A 24841-nucleotide genomic window follows, 5' to 3' on the forward strand; every position below is an offset into this window, starting at 1 on the left:
AAGTGTTAAATTTGCTACAGTCTAATTGCTGGCGATATAATAAAATACCTTACCAAAGAGAACTATGTCGCCATATAAGGAAGAAAGAATTCAAATTAAGATATATTGAAAAACAACGTTGTAAATACAGGAACTTTACTTCCAAGCGATTGCTTCTATGGCAGTTATAGGATAAAGTGGCCCGATGCTGTAACGATCAGAGTAATCAAGATAACTTAATAATGTTTTTTACATACAAGAATTAGACGCCCAATTTAATATAAGCCTCCATACGGGTTGCTTGACAATATTTCAAATGTGTTGCAACAGCTGGATTGTATTTAACAGCGCACGCTTGTATTTAACAGTAGAAATCGATAACAATCGTTGTTAGTAGCGAGCAGCTGTTGTGCACGACACACCGTTAAAGTTTTAGACATACGCGTCTGTTAGGGCGGGATACATTTGATTCGAGCGAAAAAATATTAATTAGACGCATCAAGATGTTCGGCTTATTTAATTTTTGGAATTTAGCAGCCTCTTCGACACCGGTTAGCTAACAATAATGACCATACTGTAAAGAGCATGCTCAAATTGTAAAAACGTCTTACAGCCGTCGAGAAATCGACGAACCGTTGACAGTCCCGAAGGAAACGCATCCATAGAGAATTCAGGCAGTGACGAGAACAGTAACATTGTCCAGTCTGATAACAATGAGAGTAGTGCACTGCTGGACAGCAACATGAATGGAAGCACTCCCAGCAGCAGCGCCGTGAGTGCTAGCACCAGCGACTCGTCGTCTGCAGCTGGTGGAAGAACTCCTGATTCTCCACCAGTATTGGGAACCGTTCGTGATAATGCATCCAATGGCCTGGGTAAGTGAACAAACACTTAATTAACATGCATCTCTCTAATCTCCATGCAATTAAAATGCGAGCTTAGGCAGGACTGTAAGAGAACATGATTGGGAGTCGCTACGCATCGTTTCGCCGCCCAGAATCATAAGAGCTCGTCTCAGTCCAGCTCCAGGTGCCTATCGTGAGTTCACTTTAAGGACATTTTCAGCAATCTATGCGCGTTTGAAACGCAAACTTACATATGCTATCCTTTTAGCCGGACAGCCAGTGGACTCGATTAGTCTTTCGGACAGTTCGGATAATGCAAGTCCGCCAAGACCTCGCACTCCAATTCCCTTTGTAGATCTAAGCACACCGGAATACCCTCGCCGTCGTGCGTTCTTTCATCGTCGCAGCAACCATCAGGAGCGTCTACCTCTGGCCCCGCCCGGCCCGGCTGTTGCATCTACACCTTCGTCGTCAAGCAACAATAGCTCAACAGATGATATTTATAGATGCCCGGTGTGCTTTGAAAGTGTCCGCGACCATGAGCCGGCATCGACCGAGTGCGGTCACGTTTTCTGCCACGCTTGCATCGTGGCTGCGGTCCGTGCGACCAAAAAGTGTCCTCTATGTAACGAGAAGTTGACATTGCGTCGCATTTTTCGTATTTATTTCTAGATCATCTGACATCGCTTTGAATGCGTTTATCCCTTACAAAAGATATACAGATTTGGATGTGAGAAGTGATTGATGATGATTTAACTCAAACATACTATGATACCTATTTTAGTTAGCTGCTTTAATATTTATTAATTCGTGCATGTTATTTCAGTAACGAAACAAAACAAAAACAAAAAAAAAAACAAACAAAAAATAATCAAAAAATCGAATTATATGTTGTGTAAAATAACCGTTGAATTGTGTTCTTATTGTTTGGTTCCTTAGCTTAGAATATGGGCTTAGTTTGGCTGCCTTGGCTTGGCTTAATGTAGATTTAGCTGTTTCGTTTTTTTTTTTTTTTTTTTTGATGAGTTCCTAATTTGTTTATAAATAACATCAAATTCAGCATTTGCCAGCAGTTATTTATGTTAAACAGCAAACAATTTAAAATTATTGTAGCAGCTGGATCGCATTGTTGCATTTTACAGCGCAGATCGATAACAATCGCATTTTACAGCGATCAGCTGATGTTCGCGACACCGTTAAAGCTGCTGACATACGCGTCTGTTTTGGGCGGGATCCATTTGACTGAAGCGAAAAAAAACTACATATATAAAGTGCATCAAAAAGTTGTTCGTATTTGCCGGCTCAGGTTAGCTAATAATTATTACCACATCAAAACTATAAGCATATGTATCTTACAGCCGACGAGAAATTGCCCAATTGTTGAGTCTCTGGAGCAAAAACTAACCATGTGGAATTCAAGCGGGCGCCTTCAACTGTCTGAGGCCCGCGACATTTGCATAAGCGGACATGGGCCTAATTAACATGGATTTGAGCAACTGATGAAATTGCCGCAACTTCAGTCCAAGTTGTTAGAACCGTTCGTCGTAATGCGTCTGCTGCCATCCCAGTTGTTGTTTTAGCTACGCCCCAGCTCAAATCCAGAACAGCAACAGCGCGACAGCTCAAGCTCAGATATTTATGAATGCACGTTTGTTATCAACGTGCTCGGGACCGAGTGCGGCCACGTTTTCTGCCGCGGTTGACGCAACGTGACCAAGAAATGTCCTTTTATGTAACGAGAAACTGATACTGCGTAGGACTTCTTGTATTTATTTTTAAATCGGCTACCCCTTTCCCCTTGCCACCTTCTTGATGGCAGCAGGATGTGTATAGAGATTTAGCTGCAATGTATTTGAAATGTTTTGAACGAGAAAGATGGCACACCGAAGATTTAATACCCTTGCAGAACGAACCTTATTCGTAATTCTCATAATGTTTTGCTCGAAGCTAAGAGGCACAGGAAAAATAGTTAATAAACAAGTTTTTTATGCAAGAACCTACTTTTCGACCGATCGTTGCTATGACAGCTATATGATATAGTGGTCCGATCCAGCCGGTACATATGTACTACGTGCAACAGAAAGAGTAAGAGTATGCAAAGTTTCGTGACGATAATTGAGAGACTAGCAAAAATAATAACCATATGCGATCCCTGTAAAGAGGTCCTGGGTTCCTTGCGCATTTCTGGAGTGATAAAACAGATGCTGGCAAAAAAAAAAAAACCAATGGCAATGCGCATGCCAACTGTTCTATGCAATAAAAATGTTCGTCATATGTAATCTTAACATTAAACATGAATTGAGCTCGGTAATATAACAGTGAGCTCATGACGTCACTCTGATAAGCAATGCGAGTGACTTGCGCATTAAGCACCTTGTATGCTGCTGGCAGCCCGCCTTTGTGTGTGTATCGACTGTTATTATCGATAGTATGCACTTGCACTCACAAAACAAAGTTGTATTATATTTCAAGAACAAAAAGAGAGCAGATATAAGGGATTTTGTACTTAGAATCAATCAAAAATAATTAAATATATTAAAATACTGGAAAGTATTTTTCTTATGTTACCAGATACGAATTTATAGTGCCTTGGGGCTGCCTATATGTTAAGTATCGATACTTATGCGAAACCATCGATAATATCCACAGCCGCTTGTCATCGCTAGGCAAGTAGATATCGCTCATCCCTAGTTGCTACTCAGTTCATTTTCGGTTTTTGTGCGCAGCGGAGTTACCTTTATATCAATTTCGAGGCGTTCGACAAAAATTAAAAACTAATTTATAGTAAAAGACGCGCTGCAGTCAACCTATATATATATATACATATATATATATATATATGTTAGCTGCAAATAACAAGCACAAACAACAAGAGGCGGCTACAAAGTGATTACGAATTTGTATGTTTTTATTGCCTTGTCTAACTACATATAAGAGTTTTTGTTGTTTTTTTTTTTTATTGTATACGAAATATCAATTTGGTTGTTATTGTGTTGCTGCTGCTGCTGCTATACTTTGTTGTTGTGATATTTGTATATTGATGTGCAAAATGTGTACTGCGCGTGCAATTGCCCTTTGTCTGTCTCGTTTTACCGTTCTTACATTTTTTTTTTTACATTGTGTTTTGCGAACGCGTCATCGTTTAGATGAAAAATGCCCAAAAAAAAAACGGCACACATTTTGCGCTTGATTTGTTGCGCTATGTGTGCGTGCGTGTGTGTGTGTGTGTGTGAGATAGATGTAGTAATTGATTAATTGCAATATGTGTCCTGCGCATTGTTAGCTTTAATAAACAAATTTTGTAAAAGCCGCCAAAAGGCGAACGATCTCAGTTGGCAGCAGCAGCAGCAGCAGCAGCCAGCGTCAGCGTCAAAGAAAGTGCGGCCTGGCTGCCAGTTTGTGTGTGTGTGTGTGTGTGTGTGTGTGCGAAGTAAAGGCAAAAAAAAAAAACCAAGCCCAATGTATTCATGTCTTTATTTGTTGCTGCTGCTGCCGCGGCTGTATAACGGCATATAACGGCGCCGCATGGCGCATAGCAAAAGTGAAATTTCTTCTTGAATTTCTTTATTATTTAAATTTGTTGTGCCAGTTATTTGCCATTCTTTCTGCATTGTTGTTGTTGTTGTTGCTACTGTTGCTGCGGTTGTTGTTGTTGTTGTTGTTGTCACTGTCACTGGCAACGCCTCTGCTCTCTGCTGTTTTTGCCATTCAAACATTGTTGCGAGCTTTTTTTTTTTTTTATCAACGCTATCAGCGGAAACATTTTGCCGCACCCCGCTTGACCTTATTCCACTCATTCACTCTCTCATGCACACGCACACGCACACAAATTGCGTGGCTTCTCTCTTTTAATGCACCGCAACTCGCCCGACCACCCGCCCGCCCGCCTGCTTACTTCCTCGCTGTCTATCACCCGCATTTCTGTTTGTCGAGCTGAAGTTGACTCATTCTCGCACAATGCGCATTCCACACTCGCATTCGCATTCACATTTTTTCTTTTAAGCGCCTAGAGAGCAAATTACTCTCACGCTCTCTCACTCACTCACTCTCTCTCTCTCTTCCCACCCACTCGCTCTTCGTTAAGCTTTTGCTATTTAAGGCCGAGCCTTAAACGCAGCTTATATGCAACTCTCACAGCTCTCTCCCAACTATCAACGCAACGTGCTTTGCCTCTGCTGCCGCTGCTGCTCTCTGCCAATCAGCAGCAAATTTTAGATCGTACATGAACATATATGTATGTTATCTCTGCCCCCCCCCCTCTCACGTCATACAGCCAATGGCAGCTGTTCTCATGCGTTTGCAAAAACGTGACTTCTGCACTTTGCGCATTTGAAATTTTATCTGAATTGCAGTTTCGAACCCGGAACTGTTAAAGTCACCAAACCGTTTGCTTTTGGTTGCTGCTACCTGCCTTGCCCGGGCCCGTCTTTGTTTAACATTCCAACTAGCACTTTTACATGGAACCTTGGGGTACATATGTATATGTAGATATTTATAGCTAAAGTTGGGGTTGAATCACTTTTAGTACAGAGCATTTGCATGCTAAAAACATTTGTCCTCCGTTTTATTGGACAACTTTGAAAATAGGTCTGCACCAAATTGTAAATGCGTAGGATAAACTATTTAAAGAAATATCAGTTTACGAATTTTCCAGTCAATCAAACTTAAATGGGGCTTTCATTGAGAGTATGTCCTTACTATTTTCTGGTATAATGAAACCTATATACTTATATGCCTGTGATACCAAGAGTCAAATCTGATTACTAATAGCTACAGTTCTTATCAGAGTAGCAAGCCGTTGCCGGCCAAACCAAACCAAAAACAAGTTCAAGTACACTGGATTTTCATTGCATGGCGCTTATCTGAGGAATGTCTCATTGATTGACTCACGCACACGAAAACTAACAGTGATTTTATCGGCTTGACAAACCTATTACAAATGTTCAGTCCATTATTTGCAGATACCCTTGTGGGAGTATTCAAATTGAGTCACCAAAGAAGCAGAAGCAGACAGCGTATATGCATATATATTCTCGATCAGTATCAACAGCTGTCAATATATGGTCCATGTAGTTTTAGTTGTAAGGCTTTCGCCATGAAACTTTTCATAGTTCCGTCTTTTAGACAGACTTCAATGTATCGGAGTTAACCGAATCGGACTGCCAAAGCTGCCATTCCGTTTAGTTTGCTGTTGCGTATCATTAAGAGCTAGAAAAAATAATGATTCTGCCAAATAGTTTGTTCCGTCCGAAAGTCTTTAACTACTAAGCGGCAGCCCGAAAAAGTCATTTATCGATTTATGAATAAAATTCGGCTGATGAGTGCTTTTTTATACCCTGAACCCATTAAAAATGGGTAAAACGGGTATATTGTATTTGTGCAAATGTATGTAACAGGCAGAAGGAAGCATCTGCGACCCCATAAAGTATATATATATTCTTGATCAGCGCAAGAATCTCATAACCTGTAAGAGCTAGAGACTAGAGAGGCTTCTATTACCCGCACGGATCGAGTTTGTTTCCGATATTCTATAACTTGCCCCATTGCCATGTAATCGATCAATTCTGTTTTTTGGGCAATTTTGGTAAATAATAAGAACTAAAGTTACCAAACTTGACATGTAGTTTCTAATTTAGTGTATATCCACAGCATTGCAATTGCGATTATATTGTTTTCTGTTCTGCTATTTGAATTCGTTTTTTCCCATTTAGACTCAATTTTTGGTTTGGCTGCTGAGTAGAGGTAGCGGCAAGTAATGCGATCAGTTGAGAGATGGAACTTTTTATTTATTAATTTGTATTAATTAGTTGGAAGAAGAGGGATGAGGGTAACCCCTAGTCGTAAGCTTCCAACTAGAACCTCTTACTTGTTTTTTGTTGCACTGTTTCCAATTCTTGATCTTAGGTCTCGTGATAGCCGCTAATTTTTTGCTTCTGTTTTTTTTTTTTTTTTTTTTATAACTTTCTATTCGCAAGGCATATGACGCTTTATTTTGGGGCCTTAGCTCAGTATCTAAACTTGATGCTAACTACATCTACTACAATTGGAAACCTGATTTTTTTCGCGTCAACTGTGAGTCTCTCTCTCTTTATCTCTCCCAATGACGTGAGAATGAATGTAAATGCTTAAATCAACAATAATAATGATAATTATAAAGATGAGCATGACACAATTTACTTGACGTATTTTTTGTCTTTTTGTTTTATTTTAAGTAAGCTACACTTTATCGTTCCGTTCTGCTTGTCTATTTGTCAAATGACTCCCAAAGTTCTCTCGTCTGATTTTGGTCGTCTGCTCTCTGCTCTCTGCCCCTCGAGCAACATTTAAGTGCCCGCCGAACCGGCACTAGCCCAATTTATAGCCATCAAGTTGCGATCTGTGCCAATTTCTAATTTGGCCCTACGAATCGGGCTGACAGAAGAGATCATTAAAACGAAGAAAAAATAAAAGAAAAGATAACAACGTTCTTTTAGCTAGCTTTTCTTGGCAATGGTTCGTTTCCTTAAGAGTTAAGAGCCCGAAGTGGCAGAAGATTAAGTTTCTAAATTATAGTTATGTTAGTTGCATTAGCTATGAATAGCTGGAGGCGATCATTACCTAAAGAATTTCGTGGCGAAATAGTTTTTAAGTGTGTGGAAAAAGCTGGTAATAAAGTTGAGCGAATTATACGCTTAGCTTTGCGACTATATTGATAATGTGGCAGGATTTTTATCCCATCTTAAAATAGCTATCTTATAAAACACGGCATTATGCGTTTATATATGCTATAAATCTGAGGGATAATATAATTGTATTATAAAGGAAGAGAGAAGCTGTCGCTTCTTTCATTTTTCTTAACCTCTCTTCAAATTCGCGACATCTGGTCGGAACAGAGCTTTACAATAGCTTCAGAAGATCGTGTTAAGGCAGCATTATACATATATACAATATAGACAATACATATATACGCACACAAATACATCAGCTTATCTGTTGGAGATCTTAACTCGCCGCTGCACATCAGGCTTTTTATCGTGCAGCGCTCTCTCAGCTGCTGCTGCCTAGCTTTTAATTATAGTTTCCCCCTTTAGCCTAACTAAGTCTGGCAACACTTCCCACGCCTTGGTTATGTGTGTGTGTGTGTGTGTATGGTGTGAAATTTGCGTTATCTTTGGTTCGAAATTCCACTTGTTTGGCCACACTTACAATACGCAGCTCCACAGTGATTGGCCGCTCGCCTTGAACTTGGCCAACATGTGCGTAGAAAGTTGGGCGACATCGAAACCAGTTTTTTCAGCTCAGATCGCGCCTCTATATATAGTGACAATGATGCAAAAGATGAGCAAATGCGAGTCGCTCGGAGCTTGGCATATGAACACATAAACAACAACGACAACAATTCATTATGAATTGAAGCTCAGAGCTTTCAAAAGCTGTTTAACATAATTCGCATTGTTTTGTTGTTGTCGCTCCCACTTGACATTGAAAGCGCCGACGGTAACGCCGACGCTGCTGTTGTCGCTGCGCATCACAGCACGCGACTGCGCAGCTGGCGTCGAATTCGCCGCAAACCATTGTCGTGAGTCACGCGGCAAACTCTCTCACACACACACACACACACACACAAACTCTATATTAGCAGTTGCGTTCAGCTTGTTGCTGCTTCTTTTTCTCTCATTGCTTTTGTTGTTGTTGCTGTTGCTGTTGTTGTTTTTGTCACAGCTGAGTGAACGCAGCAAAAACTTAACAGTTAACAGTTAACAAAACGCAAAGGCTATAAGAAAAACGGCAGAAATAACAACAACAAAATGTTGTTGTTCTCTTAGTTTTTGTGCTTCTTAGTTTTCTTCTTCTTCTTAAGTGTCAAATGTGTCCCAAATGCGCTACATGAAACCTGAGGGGTAATGCCGGGTGCAGGTGAAGCGGTAGCAGCATAGTCGAGCGAGGGCAAACGCACATTTATTATAGAATGCAAAAAAAAAAAATTGAAAAGGCAAGGCAAAAAAATATTCAGGCTGCGCTTAACCAGTTTTAAATGTCTTTGGGTCAAGAAGAAAAAAAGAGACAACTAAAAAAGTTGCTAAATAAATTCTTTAAATTTATCGATATAAATATATAGGCTTATAGATATTTCCAATTAAAACTGAACTTAATAACATGAGAAACAGTTGAAATGCATGTGATTTAATTAAGAAAGAAAAAATTCCAATTTGTCTTGTCATTTCCCAACAGTTGTCGGCTGTTGCAGTTGTTCACATCATAAAGATAATCAGCAGGTGGGCGTGTCTTGGCCCCTAATGGACGACAGACGCATTCTCAGGGGGGGGGGGGGGGGTTGTTGTTGTTGCCCGCCTCTGCATTTAACTATTCGACGCATCTACGAATTCAACACAGCTAAAGCGCGTAGGGGACAACAAACCCATGGCGCAGTTTTAGTATGAGTTAAGCATACCCTGTACTCATTCCATGATAGATAGATGAACTCTTAATTCTTGATCAGACTAGGAGCACAAGAAACTCCGAATCCATTTACATTGCCCCAACTCGCATCTAGAAAATGGAACTCTCTGTGTACTCTTAGTACAGGGTATATCCTCAACTATAGATACGAGATTTCTAAATTGTTGAGCTTGCTGTCAGTCGATCAATGGATTATTTCAGTCTAGGCTAATAAACTTAATATAAATATGTACACATCATCTGATTTATGGCGTAGTTTTTTGCAATGTGTACGGACATTTGTGTCCGTCTGTACAATGTCTTTATTAATGTTGCTTGTGAATGAATAATTCCCCCTACTCTTGCACCTACTCGCACTGGCATCTGCGGCTCTTGGACTACCCCTATATCAACATAATGCGGTTTATTGAACTTAATCTGGGCGGAAGTCAAACAAAATCTTTTTCCTTCTCGCTTGTCTACGTCTTTGTTGTTGTTGTTGTTGTTGTAAAAGTCACAAATGGCGCAGCAAAATAAAATGCAGCTCCAAAGTGCCGACAACGTTGAGCAAAGCGACTCCAGACGCGTCCGCCACTTGCAACTGTCAAAGAAAAATAGGCAAAAACACATGAGTGTAGGCTAGTGAATAGTGCCCGACTGGCTGATACCCTACTGTAGCCAGCGTCGAGCTGCCCACTTTATGCAGCAGTTGTGTCCACAGTATGGCAAATGGGAAATAAAATAGCTACGTCAAGGCTTAAATCTGACAACTGAATGCATGTCTGGCTATAACAGAGTACTAAGCTATACCCATTACAGGATTGATATGCTCTATTTTTCCTGAGAGTTGAGAGTTGCCTTACTCTACGCGAAATGCCAAAATATGCTTGTTTCTAAATCGATATTTATCGATATTATAAAATCTCTAGCTCTCATAGTTCTCGATATCATCGAGAGCGTTAGACAGACTAATCGACTTAGCTCTTTGACTGATTAGGAACATATATATATATATATTCATACATACATACATTTGCACAAAAGCATTATACCCTTTTTTGTGCACTTGCAATGGGTACAGGGTATTCAAAATCAAAAGTAAACTCAAATGGCATTTCGCTGTTCAGCTGTGCGCCCCTTTGCTGTGCTCGACTTAAATGTTGTGGGCGTGGCACACCCAAACTCAACGCATTCACAATTGACGTGTGACGAAAGATTTCAAGATCTGTGAAAAGGAAATGGAAAACAAATTTGGATTCCCAAAAACCGAATGCTCAAAGAAATCGCATTTATTTGAAAAGAAATTGAAACATTTGAGGAAAAGAACTAATTTGCAAGGTTTTTGTTTTTGGTTTTGTTTTGAATGTGTGTAAAATTGATTGCAATTATCAGAGTTGCATAGTTAATCGGCGTTAAACTTTCATAACTGATGAATCGATATTCCATTCAATTGGAATTGAATTGACACGTGCTCCGATTTGGGTTACATTCAATGCATACAGAATTACGGTGCTGACTGTAGCTAAGTAACCACGGAATCGCGTCAAGGTTACAGTCAACAAGGAACCAAACCACAAGTTGCAACAACACAAACAACAACAACAACAACAGCAACAACAACAACAACAACAACAACAACAGAAATAACAGGCAACCACGAGCTCAAAACGAACTCAACGTATTAAATACATATATTAAACAGTTAGCTAAAAAACTAACAAACATCAAGAGCAGCAGCATATTGCAGAATGCACGACTAGCATATACCCTGGACTTCAGTGTCTTGATGTTGCATTTGAAGTTTCGTCTTTTTACTTATTCATAGTCGCAGCTTTATAATGTGGCAAATGCATGCCTACATAACTCTGAGGAGGAGGAGGAATAAAGAGATAGAGGCTTTAACTTTAAGGAGAACCGACGAGAATATGTATATTTCAAATCCTTGGCCCTATAGTTTTTGCCTCAGATGAATTACAATAGACTGTTAGACAGAGAGCTTAGCTTTGGTAGATCGATAGATCATATATTGTAGCCATTTTTAATGGGTATCTGGTTAAAAAAAAAAAAGAAGAACAATAACATTAATTTAACAGTTAGCTAAAACGCAACACACAAAAAGCAAACGCCGACCGAATGGCGGCCAAAAAGAGTCGGCAAATGAAAATAGCCAACAGCCCAAGCGACTCGTACAACACGCAAGCGAGGAGTGTTTGCTCTGAAGATGTAACTGTTAGTTGATTATCAAAACCAGGCCAAAAAGAGCGCAAGCAAAACGGCCGACAGAGAACTCTGACAACTGTCTTATAGACTTGGCTCTGACAGCTCCCCTCTCTGTGCACGCTCTTAACTTGGCTGAGAATTTTGTTGCGCGTTAAAAGTTGACTGCACTTTGGGGCATAAACAAGCACACACACACACTCAGACAACTGCCAGCACACGTTTACTTATTCTTCTATCGTGTTCAACTTGAAGGGGGTTGCATGCGCCCAAACACCTTTTATGAGCCGGCGCGACCCCGCCACTTAACGCTTGGGCGAGCCGCAGTGTCGCTGACGTCATTCGTGCAACCACCAGAAGAAACAATTAAGAAGAAGCAGCAGCAGCAGCAACAGCACAAAAACACACACAAAACTAGTGAGCATTCGAAATTATGAGTAATAAATAAGCGGGCACCCAATGAAGCCGCCTCGAATATAAACCCCGGCATGGCTAGAGTCCCATGTGCATAGTCTATATACACATACACGTGGAGAGCATAGCGAAAATTTAAAAGGGGGCCAAAAAAAAAAAAAAAAAAAAACAACTTCATAAATTGCCAAATCAAAACACACTGCATACGAAAACGAGAACTAAAATGGTTGGTTAGCCAAAGTCTGTTTAAAATCAATTTCAAGCAAATAAATATCATTTGGTCTGCTCGATATTTGGCCAGTCGTTTTCAATATTATGGCAAACACAAGTCGGCAGCACTCCCCACACATAGAATAGCAATGGCTAGCAAAAGAGCAGAACGAACTCTGAATACGCTTTCAATCGCATTTGAAAAGTTCATGTGAATATATGCTATACGATTGTGTCTTAAAGTAAGATGGCACAGCTTTACTCTCTTAAGAGAGCGTTGGCTGTTTGCATTATGCTTTGTGCTACATATTCGTAAACGTTTCAGCGAGGCAGCACTTGTTCACATTTACGAATTGAAACAGATGCTCAAAGATTTTATTTTGTAATCGCATAACTCTGCTTTCGTAATTGTTTAGCTGGCAATGGGAATTACTTTAGTCAGACTGTGTTTGGTCGCTTGTCTGTCGGCAGGTCGCGATGACGTCATCGCGTGTGAAATAGTTTTCCTGCGTACAGTAAAAATTAATTTCCGCAAACAAACAAATGGCAAAAATAGAGTTTTTTTTTGCTTTCTTCAGACCAGTTCAGTTGTTCGGTTTTCTCGATTCTTTTTCAGCGTTTGCAAAGCGAACACAACCGTGGGGAAAATGTTTTTCTTTTGTTTAGAAATTACTGTTTTACTTTTGTATATTTCATCTTTGTTGTTGGCTTTATTTTTTTTTTTGTTTTCTTCTCTATTTCAATTATTTTTTGTTCCGTTTCGGATTTTTGAACTTTATTTTTTTGTTTAAAAATGTGCCCCCACAAACAAATTGGCAACGCGGTTTCAATTTGTTGTTTTTATACAACATTTTCTGTTGGCATTCGCCAGTAAATTTTATTACAAATTTCTGGCTTTTCTTTTCTTCTAAAACAGTAAAATAAATGTTCAAAATGGACTACAGATGTTGACAGAACGCAACAGAAGCTATCAAAAAAAAGAATACAAAAAATACAAATGTTGTTATTGTGTTTTCAACTCTATGTATGTTTTTTGTCTACGAAACGTTGGGACTGATACTCATTTGCAAAGATCTTTGTTTTTATTCATTTGAGAGGTGTTTCATATCGCATTTGCCGTAGAATTCAAGCTTCTTCGATGGAAAATCCAATTCAAAGATATTTTTTGGGCAACTTTTATGTTTTTTTCCCCCATTGGCTTCAAGCATTTTTTCAAAGCCTCTAAGTAAGAACTCGTTTCAGCGCTTTCGGAAATTCCACTTGCAATTGCGATAAATTGGCGGAAAACTAAAATGTTAGGCCCAAAACTTGCCATGCGCAAGGCCGGGGAATACAAAATAGTGTTCATCACGAATACTTAACTCAATTAACTTGACTTGATTCTTATCGCAGTCTCTCTGTCTGTCAATTTTATTTCCCATTTCTAAATTTTTGCTAGCTTAAAAGTTTATCCAAAAATTGCTTGCAAAATGCCAAGTTAAAAGTAAAACTGAAAACTGCTTTAGAAATCCATTAAAAATTGAAAAGCAATCAAAAGTTTAGCCTTGGCCTGCACAAAAAATAGAAACCAGAACGAAAACTAAATTCAACTAATCGGCAATTTCAAGTGAGAAAGTTGAAGCATTTTTAGTTATTTCATTTCATGCGTCACAAATGCTGAAAACGCTTCAAGAATGTTTGAATCACGGCTGATCGCTTGCGCAATACTCTGTAATCAATTCTCTTGGTGTAAAATATATAAGCACAGTGCTAATCAACTTGCTTTTACCATTTAGTCGTTCCTTAGGAGCGAAAATAGGGCATATATCAATATAAATATGTCTAATTATATACCTTTTAACCCCAGTGTACGGGCTATTCAAAAAAAGAAACAAAAATCAAGCTCAATAAACATTTAACATTTCGTAGAAATCATTAAATAAAATTGCCTAAAGCTCAGCAAATATATACAAATGCTGGGCTTATGTGAAATACACAACATTTTTGAGAAGCGCAGAGAAGGCAACATATGTTATACAAACACACGCGTCGTGCACATAGATTAAATATCGTATAATATATACGATACGATGCGATGAATGCAAACAAAAGAAAAAATAATTAAAAAAAAAAAAAAAAGAAACAAGTTGTGCAAAAGAAAGATAATCAAAAATTGATTGCATTAACGCGTAATTTAATTTGATGTAGCATGTCTGTGTAGGTGTGTGTGTGTGTGTGTGTGTGTATGTCTGAGGGTGTCCATGTGTGTGAGTGTGTATTTCTGTGTGCGTGTGTCGGATGAGTCAATGAGTGTGCGGCGCCTCGTGTTAACTGTGCAAGTTTTCAATTAATTTTGCTGCTGATTACGTTGCGTATGAGTAACATGGCAATATTAGCCAATGTTATAGATTTATTATTGTTGTTGTTTAGAGTTGTCGACAGCATCAAATACAATTACGTATAAGTATCGTATCAATTACTTGAAAGTCAAGAGTTGCCAAAGTAAGCACTTTAAACGAATTTCGTAAAAATGGCCTGTTCAAAGATTCTATGCAAATGCATTGACACGACATTGTTAGACGAGGTGGGAATTATGAATAAACAAACAAACAAACCCAGAATGAGTCTGTATATCCCTATCAGGTTGACAGTTTATCATTTTATATATATAAATATTTTGCTATCTGTATGCGAAATAGTTTTCCGTAATCTCATAGGCATAAAGAGATCGGCTTGGGCAATGTTCTTTCAACTTGCTTGTCTGGGTTCTGTATGAAGCCTGAAGCTTAATACTTGTGCAGGCTATTTCAATTTTGTCGTGTAACACATAGAAGAAGACATTTCCAAACCCATAAAGTATATATATTTTCGATCAGCATCAAAAGCCGAGTAGATGAAGCCGTGTCCATCCGTCTGTTGCTATGTGAGATAGTCTCTCGGTTTATCGTCTTGAAACTTTGCATAGGCATGGTTTTCTATTTGAGGCTCTGCATATATCCGGTATCAAGTGGATCAGACAACTATATCATATAGATGCCATAGGAATAATCGGATGAAAAGTGGGTACTTGTATGGAAAACTTTGTTAGATATCCGAACTGAACGCCGCATTTTCAAGTTTCACTGTGCAAAATTCTATCAATATCGGACAACTATAGCATATAGACGCTGTCTGAACGATCGGTCGAACTTGCTTCATGACAAAAGGGCTTCCTTAAAGCGATAGGAATGCGTTTCGCCTGGCAGATGCCCTACAAATGCTAACTGTGTCTCTTGTTCAATAAATGCTTTGCTTTTGCCAAGCATTCGACTAAAAAAGTTTGTTTAGTTGTTTTTGTAAATTATCGCCAAAATTTCGCCACCTTTTGGATTGTGTTTGAGCACAAGCTTAACTGAGGAGCATTTAATATCTCATTCAAGTACTGTTTGCCTTTTATTTTTTATTTTATTTTTTTTTTTTTTGTGGCAAGAGTATTTCAGTTTTCACATGAAGTTAGAATTTTTTTTATTTGTCCATGTGACTGGTAACTCGGTTGAGCGCCGCCAGCTAAGTTGGGCGTGGGAGTTTTTTAGTCGATTTTTTATTCTCTGGTGCTTTTGTTTTTGTTTTTCCGTTTCAAGACTATTGATTGAGGCGCTCGTTTGCTGCCAGCGATTACTCATACGCCGCGTGGCACTCGTCGAGTTGTTTGTTGTTGCTTGTTGCTGCTGTTGCTTGTTGTACTTGTTGCGCATGTTTATTTGACAGCTGCTGCTGCTGCTTTTGTTTTCAATTCCCAGGCGTCGCCATTGGAAAACCCAAAATGAAACTCATCTTATTAGCCAACAGCAGCAGCCAGAACAACAACAACAACAACACACAAACAATTCAAGTTCAGTTGAGCAGCAGCGCACATTGCATTTGTTCATTTTGTGGGTCAACTGCGGTTACCAATACAAATGCGGATCTGCTTTGGCGTCTCGTATTTAAAATGAGCTTTTTGTCTGTTGGTCAAAACAAATGTCACATTTTGTTAGCTGTGATCCAAGTGCAGAGCACAATTCAAAACTGATTCACGCCAGCTGACAGCCTAATATTCAAGCCAAATATCACATATACCTATGGACACATAAATCATTTTCTTCATAAGCATTTCTTCTAGTTGCCTTTTCGCTTTGAACGCTGCGTACAGACTGTCATAATGCATATAGTATGTCGCAACTGTGACACAATTATATTAGAATTCTTTACTCAAATATAATGTACATACATCTGCCAAGCCCGCAAACCGCGTTTTGTGACTTTGATTGCAATTCAGCAGTGTTACATACGAGTTACATTATTAACTCTTTTTGTAAAAATAATAGCCCAGAAACAACAGGGCATCTGTATAGTTATTCGCGGTTTTAACAGCGGCGTCTCTCTAACTCGAAGCTTTAACTTAACTCAAGAATTATGTTTCCAAAATGGTTTTACCAGGAAAGACAACAAACACATGAAGATATTTTGAAAAGTTAAGATTTTAGATGAAAGGAAGGATAGACAAGAAAAACATGAAGACACAAAGTATAAAACATCAAGAAATTTTGAAAAATTCGACATTCTAGATGAAAGATATAGATTCATTTAAATTGGTTATTTAAAAGGGAAAGTATCAATAGTTTAGATGAAAGATGTCGATTCTCATTACAGAAAATTCGAATTTTCTAATGTGGCGGCCCTTTGTTTTTTTTTATAACTTTCTTGAAAACTAGTTTATATATGCAGCTGCGATATTTTAGGCATATATGTATATCAAGATTGTGCTGATTCGAATTCATAAATGATTGTCAAACACGCACCTAGCAGTTTCTTGTCTTCTATCTCTGAGATACAAACGGAATAAATGGACCGTTAATAGTAAATAACGCCTTTGGCAGCTGTTTGGTATCAGAAAGTCTCTGTACGACATCAGTCAACGGCCGGAGAATCGATGTAGTTATATCGTTCGCTTTGTAACAAACTTTGAGATCTTGCCTCTTGCTAATCGCTGAATGGGCAGCTAGCCAAGTGGCCAATTGGCCAAGGGGCTCACGTGGCCAGTCAGTCAGCCGGACCGTTTGGGTAACTGTGTTGTGCGTGTGTTTGAGAGTGTGTCAACCTTTTTGCTGTTTCTCTGCCATGCCAATGCAGCTGGCCATACGTAATTTCACGCCTTAATTTATTGCAATCGATGACGGCGACGCGTCGGTCGCAAAAGGCTAATTGCGAATGGCGCAAACAGAAACAACAACAAAAACAACAACAACAATTCGCCGGGCCAGCTCTGCATTATGCTATTCACATGCTTTCTGCCCGTGTTGTTTTGTCGTGTGTAAAAAGTTCATTCAACCTTTTTACTTCCATCTACCCTGTATCCATTGAAAATGGGTTAAAAATAAAGGGTATGTTGATTATGTGCAAATGTCTGCGGAGCAGCAGCACGAGGTTGCTTCGGGCCGATGTTGAATGTCTATGCCTGACCAGCTCGATGATTTCTCAAGTATCAAATGCCCCCAATTTATCCTGTAAGAGTTGCACATGATGGAGGCCGGGTCTATGCGAACGCGTCAAACTTGAAATCTATAAGCTAGAGATTAGAAATCATCTTTTGCTGATTTCTCCTCGTTCTCACATAATCGTATATCTTATTTATCGATAAATGTACAAATATCGATGAATATACAATTATCGATAAATGTCCAATAATAAAGAGTACGTGATATTTTAGGAGCGGAAATCCTTGCTATTAACATGATCGTAATGTAAATGCCGCAATAATTGAAGCTGAATTTTGAGTGCATTTTGCAGCAGCTCTTTGCTAGGCAATAGGGTATCTCATAGTCTCCACTAGAGAACTCTTAATTGTTTTTATGCTTCATTTGTCGATTTGCGCAAAGTAGCCAAAGAAAAAGCAGAGCTTTTATGCATTAACAACGGACAACAGCAACCAACAAAAAACAAGAATCGTTTACATGAATGCATGCACACACATATGTATATATAGTGTATTTGTTGTGTGTTGCCCATTCACTATTCAAATACCCTATAAACAAAACAATGTTGTGCCATGACAAACCCCTAGCAAAAAGACGGCTGGAGATCTTTGCGAGAAGCATAAGTTAAATGCGGTTATGAGGAAGTCAGTGGAAATTGGTTGCATTGTAGCCATTAAAGGCAGGTGTCACTGTGTAACATTACTTATATAAGACGCACACTTTTTTTTTTTATATGTTTTGGTTATGAAACACAGCGCAACGCAACGGGCAAGTCAATAGCCTGACTGGGCACCGGCCTTATATGGTTCAATTGTTGAACGGTTGAATGACTTGAGAGTCAACGACAACAACGGCAACAACTGCCTGTCGCCGGCTATTTTAGCCATGTCCAAAAACAGGAAGCCCAGTCGAAAATAGCAAAAAAGACAAACAAAATGTTCAACCCTATTTTTTGCTCTCTTACTTGCAGTTAAAAGACTCTCGAAGAGAGCGTAAGAGAGCGCGAACGTGTGTGCGAGAGAAGGAGTGCAGGGCATAGAGATAGACCGAGAGAGCTACTGAGCTACAGCGACAAAGAGCGAATCTGTGTGCAGCGTGCAGTGTGCAGTGTGCATCATCAACCCGCCCAGCCAGACCCCCAACACGTTGCATCGAAATGAGCAAGAAACCGACTGCCGGCCCGGCGCTCCACAAGGTCATCATGGTGGGCAGCGGAGGTGTTGGCAAATCGGCCCTCACCTTGCAGTTCATGTACGATGAATTCGTCGAGGACTATGAGCCCACCAAGGCCGATAGCTATAGGAAAAAGGTAAAACCAAACTCCAGCCGAGGACGAAGTCCCACAGTGAAACGCTTCTCTCTACCCCAAAGGTTGTGCTCGATGGCGAGGAAGTACAAATAGATATACTAGACACAGCCGGCCAGGAGGATTACGCAGCCATCAGAGATAATTATTTTCGCAGCGGCGAGGGTTTTCTCTGTGTCTTCTCAATCACAGACGATGAAAGCTTCCAGGCCACCCAGGAATTCAGGTGAGTGCGTGTGCCTCGAGTGTGTCAAGTGCGCGTCAGTCAACCACAAGTGCGTCTACGCTGTCTCTCTGCAATTGTAGCTGTATCTATAACCACATCTGCCGGCAGCAGGCTCCTCTTGTAGCTTGCCAAGTGCTTATTTGGCCGCTGCAACACCTTCTAATTAGACACAGCACAGCTTGCCGCTGGCGGATTTACGACAAATTGCGAATTGTTGCCGCAGAAAAGTTGTTGAAATTAAAGCTCAAACAATTTCTATTGTAATTATGTGCTGCTTCTCACGACAGTTCCAAAGTTGTGCAAATGCATTCGACATGCTTTGCTATGCTTTGATATGGAGAATGTTACCTCATTATATAATATCATCACAGGAAAGATAACCCATACCGACAATTGTTTTTAGATATAATCTAAAGACAAAGTAGAAGTAGATAGACGGCATATTGACAATTCAGGGCCTCTACGTACGGACGTCTCAATCAAAAAACTTTCAATCTATCCCTTTCTTGCAGTCATTTATTTTTTAATGACAATCTTTGCTATATTCTATAAGTTATTCAACTTTAAAATAAGATCCCAAGTGAGTAGACATACTCAAATTTAATTATAAGAATTTCGTTAAAACGACACGATGCATGCTACAATATGTTTGAGCTGCTGGAGAATAGTTGGAAAACAGATTCAAAATTGGAACTCCAATTCTTTTTATACCCAGAACCCATCAAAAATGGGTTAAAAGTGTATTATGAATTTGTGCAAATGTATGTAACAGGCAGTAGAAAGCCTCTCCGACCCCATAAAGAATATATGTTCTTAATCAGCATCAACAGTCGAGTCGACCTAGGCATGTCCGTCTGTCTGTCCATCCGTCCGTCCGTCCGTCCGTAAGAGCTAGAGAAATTTTAGCTGCAGGTCCTCCTAGTGCCTGCGCATATCGAGTTTGTTTCCGATAATTGATAACTCACTCCGTTTCCAAGCAATCGATAAGAATCGATATGGACATAATGTTTTTTGAGCAAATTTTATCAATTTTTAGAGATAGAGTCACCAAACTAGATATGTGGCTTCTAGAATATTATCTATAGTATCTTTAATTTTATATATACATATATATATATATATATATAGCCACTACCACCGCGAAGAATTTCATTAGCATCGGTTAAGAAAAACCCAAAAGTTACTGCGCAATTGGATGGGACAGCGCAAATCCCAAGAATTTCTGTATACCCAAACACATTCATGCGCGTCAATAGCATTACGATTGCGATTGTTTTCTGTGCTGCTATTTTAATTCGTATTTTTTTTTTTCAATAATACTTAATGATTGGTGTGGCTGTTGAGTAAAGCCAGTGGAAAGTGATGCGGTCTGTCGCGAGTTTGAGCCCTACCGGGGGAAACTGTTTTTTTTTTTTTTTGGTTTAAGTTTTTACCCTGGATCCACTTTTGCACATTGTAAACGGTTATGATTTAAACTTTACTAGTGAAGTGATGTTGTATTTGACCTCAATAACTCGTTAAGAAAAAAATATCGGTCGTTCGCGATTATATCTCGATAGTTCTCTGTTGGTAAAGTATAAACGTGCATGTTTATGATTTAGGCGTGACTTGTTGTGGGTTAGTTAACGGTTTTAATGTTCACCTTTGACCTCATTCTGAGTGGGGAAGCATAAACCCTGAGAGCATAGCGGGGGCGGATGTGGGAAGCATGACGCCTGTAGCTGACATATGACAGCCGTGAAGTGTGCCTGGGTGTGGCTCAGTGTGTGAAGAGTGTCGATAGGCCCCACAGGTGGAGTGAAGTGTCTGGCGTGTTGTGTTGACAGCGATTGTGAGTCACGGCAACATTTGATAAGCTGCTTATCGGCCGCGTCGTCAATTATTTGACCATCTAACTCATTAACTTCCACAGAGAACAAATATTGCGGGTGAAAAACGATGAGAGCATACCGTTCCTGCTGGTGGGCAACAAATGCGATCTGAATGACAAACGCAAGGTGCCCCTCAACGAGTGCCAGGTGAGGGCGCAGCAGTGGTCCGTGCCCTATGTGGAGACCTCAGCCAAGACGCGCGAGAATGTGGACAAGGTAAGTGCGGGGCCAAAAGGTAGTTTAGCTGGGCGAGTGGAAAAAAAAAATTGATATTTTCTCCAACTCTCCCGCGATATACATATATAGATCAAATATATATATATATATATTTAATGTAAACATTTGCAGAGACATTTTTGAAGGCTCTTCAGCAATTGGCAAAAGCAAGCAAAATCCAAAGAATTATTCAAATAACATGATTAACATAATAATGACAATTATGAGCAGATTATCAGAAAAAACGAAATGCAAAAATTGATTGCACACACTTTTTGTTTCGTTTTAAATTTTTCTCTTTATTTTTATATACATATATACTATATACCAAACATATGTATATAGATATATTTATATATATATATATATATATATATATATATATATATGTGTGTGTGTATATATGTTAATGATTATGTGTGTTTTTGTATTTTGTGATTACCGTACACAGTAATCAGCTGCAGCAACAACAACCACAACAAATACAATTACTCACAACAATAGCTTTAAACAAAAAAAAAAAATAGTTTAAAAAAAGTTGACTAACTTAATTTGTTCTATCACGACTCACATTCGATATTTTTATCAAAGCGACTGCCCAAATATTTAAAAGTCACACTTGTTTTCGCCTAACACGGTACAGCACACACTTATTTAGATGAATTTGAGTTTTCATTTTCACTTAATACGGCGTTAAGTTGTTTGTGCTATCTTTACAACTGCAAAATAATATGTCTGAGTGGCAATCGATAGTTTTTCGATAACAGGGAATTACTAAAAGTGTGAATTATTGTTTCTTAGAAAGTCGTAGCTTCAATTTAGTCCGGCAAACGTTTAATTTAAACTCATTGTTTTAATACAGACTTATTTGAGTTCTACTTAAGCTAGTTTTCAGTCAACCTATGCTTAAATTAATTTATCGACATTTTCTTACATCCCACCACACAACATGCAAGTACAGTCAAGCTAAAATCTGCCAGAATTCGAAATTGTAAAGTTTTTCGGCAAACTCCTAACATTCACCAAATGATATTTATTAAAGTCAACGATATATGAAACAAGGTCTAGGCATACAAAAAGTATAAATTTAAATTAACAACAAGTAAGCGATGTCCGAAAACTGAACTTAGGCAAAAAACAGATTACGTCCTGCATCATTACAGTTGGGCATTTTTCCCAAACTCATCGAAATCGATAACATTATACCGTTACAATGCGAACCTGCCAGCACGCACAGATATTCGTAGCATACTTTCCAACACTGTTAGCGCTATCGTCGTTGCCTATCGATGTTGTTAACGGAACGCGGCAAACAATAAGAATGTTAACAATTTTTATTTTTATTTTAATCAAATTATATTTTCGTATTGCCAGCGCATCTATGTATTTCTCACATTCTGCAAGTCTCTGTGTTTAAGCATAGCACGAACACACACATACACAGACACATATGCCATATATACATGCTCTCTCTTTCACACTCACATTTTAGCTCTATCCTTAACAATCGTATGAAAAGTACTTATTTGCGTTTTCTATCTTTATATTATCTATATATAATATATACATATATATCTATGTGTACATGTATATTTTATTCCCATCACAATTGCAGGTATTTTTTGATTTGATGCGCGAAATAAGATCACGAAAAACCGAAGATTCGAAAGCCACGAGCGGGCGTGCTAAAGATAGATGCAAGAAGCGGAGACTTAAGTGTACCCTACTTTAGGCATTAGGTGCATACAAAAATTATTTGAAAAACAAAAATCAAAAAACTTAAACAAACAGCAACAACAACAACAACAACAATTTTATAAAAGCGCACACTAGTTATGCTTAAAGTAAATACCCCTATTATATTCCCGTTAAGTACTTACGTAGCTTACCTTCTTTCGCTTTTGGCTTTTTGCAACACTAAAAACGATTTTATCCCTTAATTTTATCTTGTTTTGATTTCGATATGAGTACGGCTTGTTTTTTGAGTTTATTAACTTTTTTTTTTTTTTGTTAACTTTTTAACCTTGAGTTCCAACTTGGCAAACACTCACAACACACAACAATAACATTAACAAGTACTACAACTTGAAAACCCATTGCATATCGGTTAAGTTCGATATTTACTAACCATAAGCTCCGTGATCTACCCAACACGTCCAGCATGTTCATAATCAATCTTGTGATGGTAATCGACATTTTTCGCTAGTTCAATTTTTGAAAGTTATAAAAAAGACGTAATCCTGAATTCTGATAAGCTGATTTAGATTCTTCTTTACTTTATTCGGTTTTTTTTTTTAATTAAATATATTTTCTTTTTGATAGGAAAATAAATAGAAGCTTACTTTGAGCCAGCCAACAAAATGAGGCGTATTCATAATAGCGATAGAATTTTGCGAAATATCTTCAAAAAGAAAAACACTTTACAATATCATCAAACTCTTTTTTGTTTTAATTGTCATCAAAAAGCTCAAATATTTAATATAAACATTTCTAGATTGATTCTCGATACTTATCGATGTTTTAATATATCGATTATAGAGTGCAGAAAATATACCTTTATTTGTTCTCATCTGTATTTCTAACACTAATTTCATTGTAGCTTTGCTGAAGTCGCTTTTATAACACTTTGCAGCACTAACAAGTTAGAAAACAATTTAGCCAACACTAAAATTGAGTTCTTTATGCGGACAGTAAAACTTTGAATTAATATATGCATTCAGATGCGGACGTATTGAACAAAATGAACAAGATTTGTTTTGGAGGACAGCCAAATAACTTATTTGAAAATACACTGGCAAAAAATTATGTTATTGCATATTATCAGAAACACACACACACACACACAGTAGAACATTCACATGTAAATACACGCACAGATCGACACATACACACACAAACACACATATTAAAGTAGTTTTTATTGATTTTGGTTAAATTTAGCACAATTGATTTTTATTAGATATACATATGTCATTTTCTTGTGGGCATATTTAAAACAATGAAAAATATGCCGTAAAATTGGTTTGGTAATTTTATTATTTTTTGTTTGTTCGTTTGTATTTTGGTTTATTTAAATTTTTAGTTTTTGATTTTGTTTTCTTAACTTTTACAAATTTCGTTTTATGGTGTATGAAACTTTTTGCTTTCGGTTTTTAGCCACTTTCAAAATTATATGTAATTCTAGAACAACCTAACTTAACATAAAAAATAAATAAAAACAAAACAAAACAGAATAATAAAAGAGAATATAATTAAATGTATTCGATTAATAATGTTCTCCATTCCTTAGGTATTTTTCGATCTAATCAGGGATATTTCATCACGCAAAAAACAACGTCAGATGGACGTGAAAGAGCCGGCGAAGCCTTCTCCTTGCTGCCAATTGTTGTAAACACTCAACTGCGACTAGAACAACAGCAACACGACAACAACAACAACAACAACAACATGGGCCACACGGATAAACAGCAAAAGCAACAGCAACGGACATGGAAACGGAAACAAACAACAAATCAGAAAAGAAACAACAAGAAAAATAATAATTGTGTTATGTTAATAATATTTAAAAACAAGCAAACAACAAAAATCGTATCAAAATTTTTTGCAACATGTCAACGATGATTAAAAACTAAATAAATTATGAATTATATGTAATATATATAATT

The 24841-nt window shown here is 38.3% G+C and overlaps 2 protein-coding genes and 1 long non-coding RNA gene across 6 annotated transcripts; all 3 read left to right on the forward strand.

The window, feature by feature from the left end:
• Positions 1-370: 370 nt before the first annotated feature.
• On the forward strand, positions 371-1525 carry LOC6631790 (E3 ubiquitin-protein ligase COP1). 2 transcript variants are annotated; one of them, XM_032440198.2, is made up of 4 exons: positions 371-530; positions 593-854; positions 922-1008; positions 1093-1525. In XM_032440198.2, the coding sequence occupies exons 1-4, from the start codon at positions 483-485 to the stop codon at positions 1494-1496; spliced, it is 801 nt and encodes a 266-aa protein (XP_032296089.1). In that variant the 5' UTR covers positions 371-482; the 3' UTR covers positions 1497-1525. The 2 variants fall into 2 exon arrangements, with proteins under 2 accessions (XP_032296089.1, XP_002055369.2); XM_002055333.4 differs by having other exon boundaries at positions 372-530; positions 922-1017.
• Positions 1526-1825: 300 nt separating this feature from the next.
• On the forward strand, positions 1826-2820 carry LOC116652187 (uncharacterized). Its single transcript, XR_004305186.2, has 2 exons — positions 1826-2130; positions 2183-2820. It is a non-coding gene; the product is annotated as an uncharacterized lncRNA (long non-coding RNA).
• Positions 2821-3530: 710 nt separating this feature from the next.
• Rala (Ras-like protein A) lies at positions 3531-24825 on the forward strand. Of its 3 annotated transcripts, none has more exons than XR_011417443.1 (6): positions 3531-3724; positions 18528-18866; positions 18929-19089; positions 21002-21176; positions 22792-23020; positions 24466-24825. XR_011417443.1 is itself a non-coding variant. In XM_002055332.4 (6 exons), exons 2-5 carry the CDS (start codon positions 18714-18716, stop codon positions 22906-22908), a joined length of 606 nt encoding a protein of 201 aa, XP_002055368.2. In that variant the 5' UTR covers positions 3531-3724; positions 18528-18713; the 3' UTR covers positions 22909-22915; positions 24466-24825. The 3 variants fall into 3 exon arrangements, 2 of the variants coding, with proteins under 2 accessions (XP_002055368.2, XP_015026439.1); XM_002055332.4 differs by having other exon boundaries at positions 22792-22915; XM_015170953.3 differs by lacking the exon at positions 22792-23020 and having other exon boundaries at positions 3532-3724.
• Positions 24826-24841: the final 16 nt, after the last annotated feature.

This window comes from Drosophila virilis, chromosome X (genome assembly GCF_030788295.1).
Source record: "Drosophila virilis strain 15010-1051.87 chromosome X, Dvir_AGI_RSII-ME, whole genome shotgun sequence".
In the NCBI taxonomy this organism is placed as follows: domain Eukaryota; kingdom Metazoa; phylum Arthropoda; class Insecta; order Diptera; family Drosophilidae; genus Drosophila; species Drosophila virilis.

Coding starts and splice junctions, on each gene's coding strand:
- Rala (XM_002055332.4), top strand. CDS start 18,714: ATGAGCAAGAAACCGACTGCCGGCCCGGCGCTCCACAAGGTCATCATG. Junction 19,090..21,001: donor CAGGCCACCCAGGAATTCAG/GTGAGTGCGTGT, acceptor TAACTTCCACAG/AGAACAAATATTGCGGGTGA. Junction 21,177..22,791: donor CGCGCGAGAATGTGGACAAG/GTAAGTGCGGGG, acceptor TCACAATTGCAG/GTATTTTTTGATTTGATGCG.
- LOC6631790 (XM_002055333.4), top strand. CDS start 483: ATGTTCGGCTTATTTAATTTTTGGAATTTAGCAGCCTCTTCGACACCG. Junction 531..592: donor TAGCAGCCTCTTCGACACCG/GTTAGCTAACAA, acceptor AACGTCTTACAG/CCGTCGAGAAATCGACGAAC. Junction 855..921: donor TAATGCATCCAATGGCCTGG/GTAAGTGAACAA, acceptor ATGCGAGCTTAG/GCAGGACTGTAAGAGAACAT.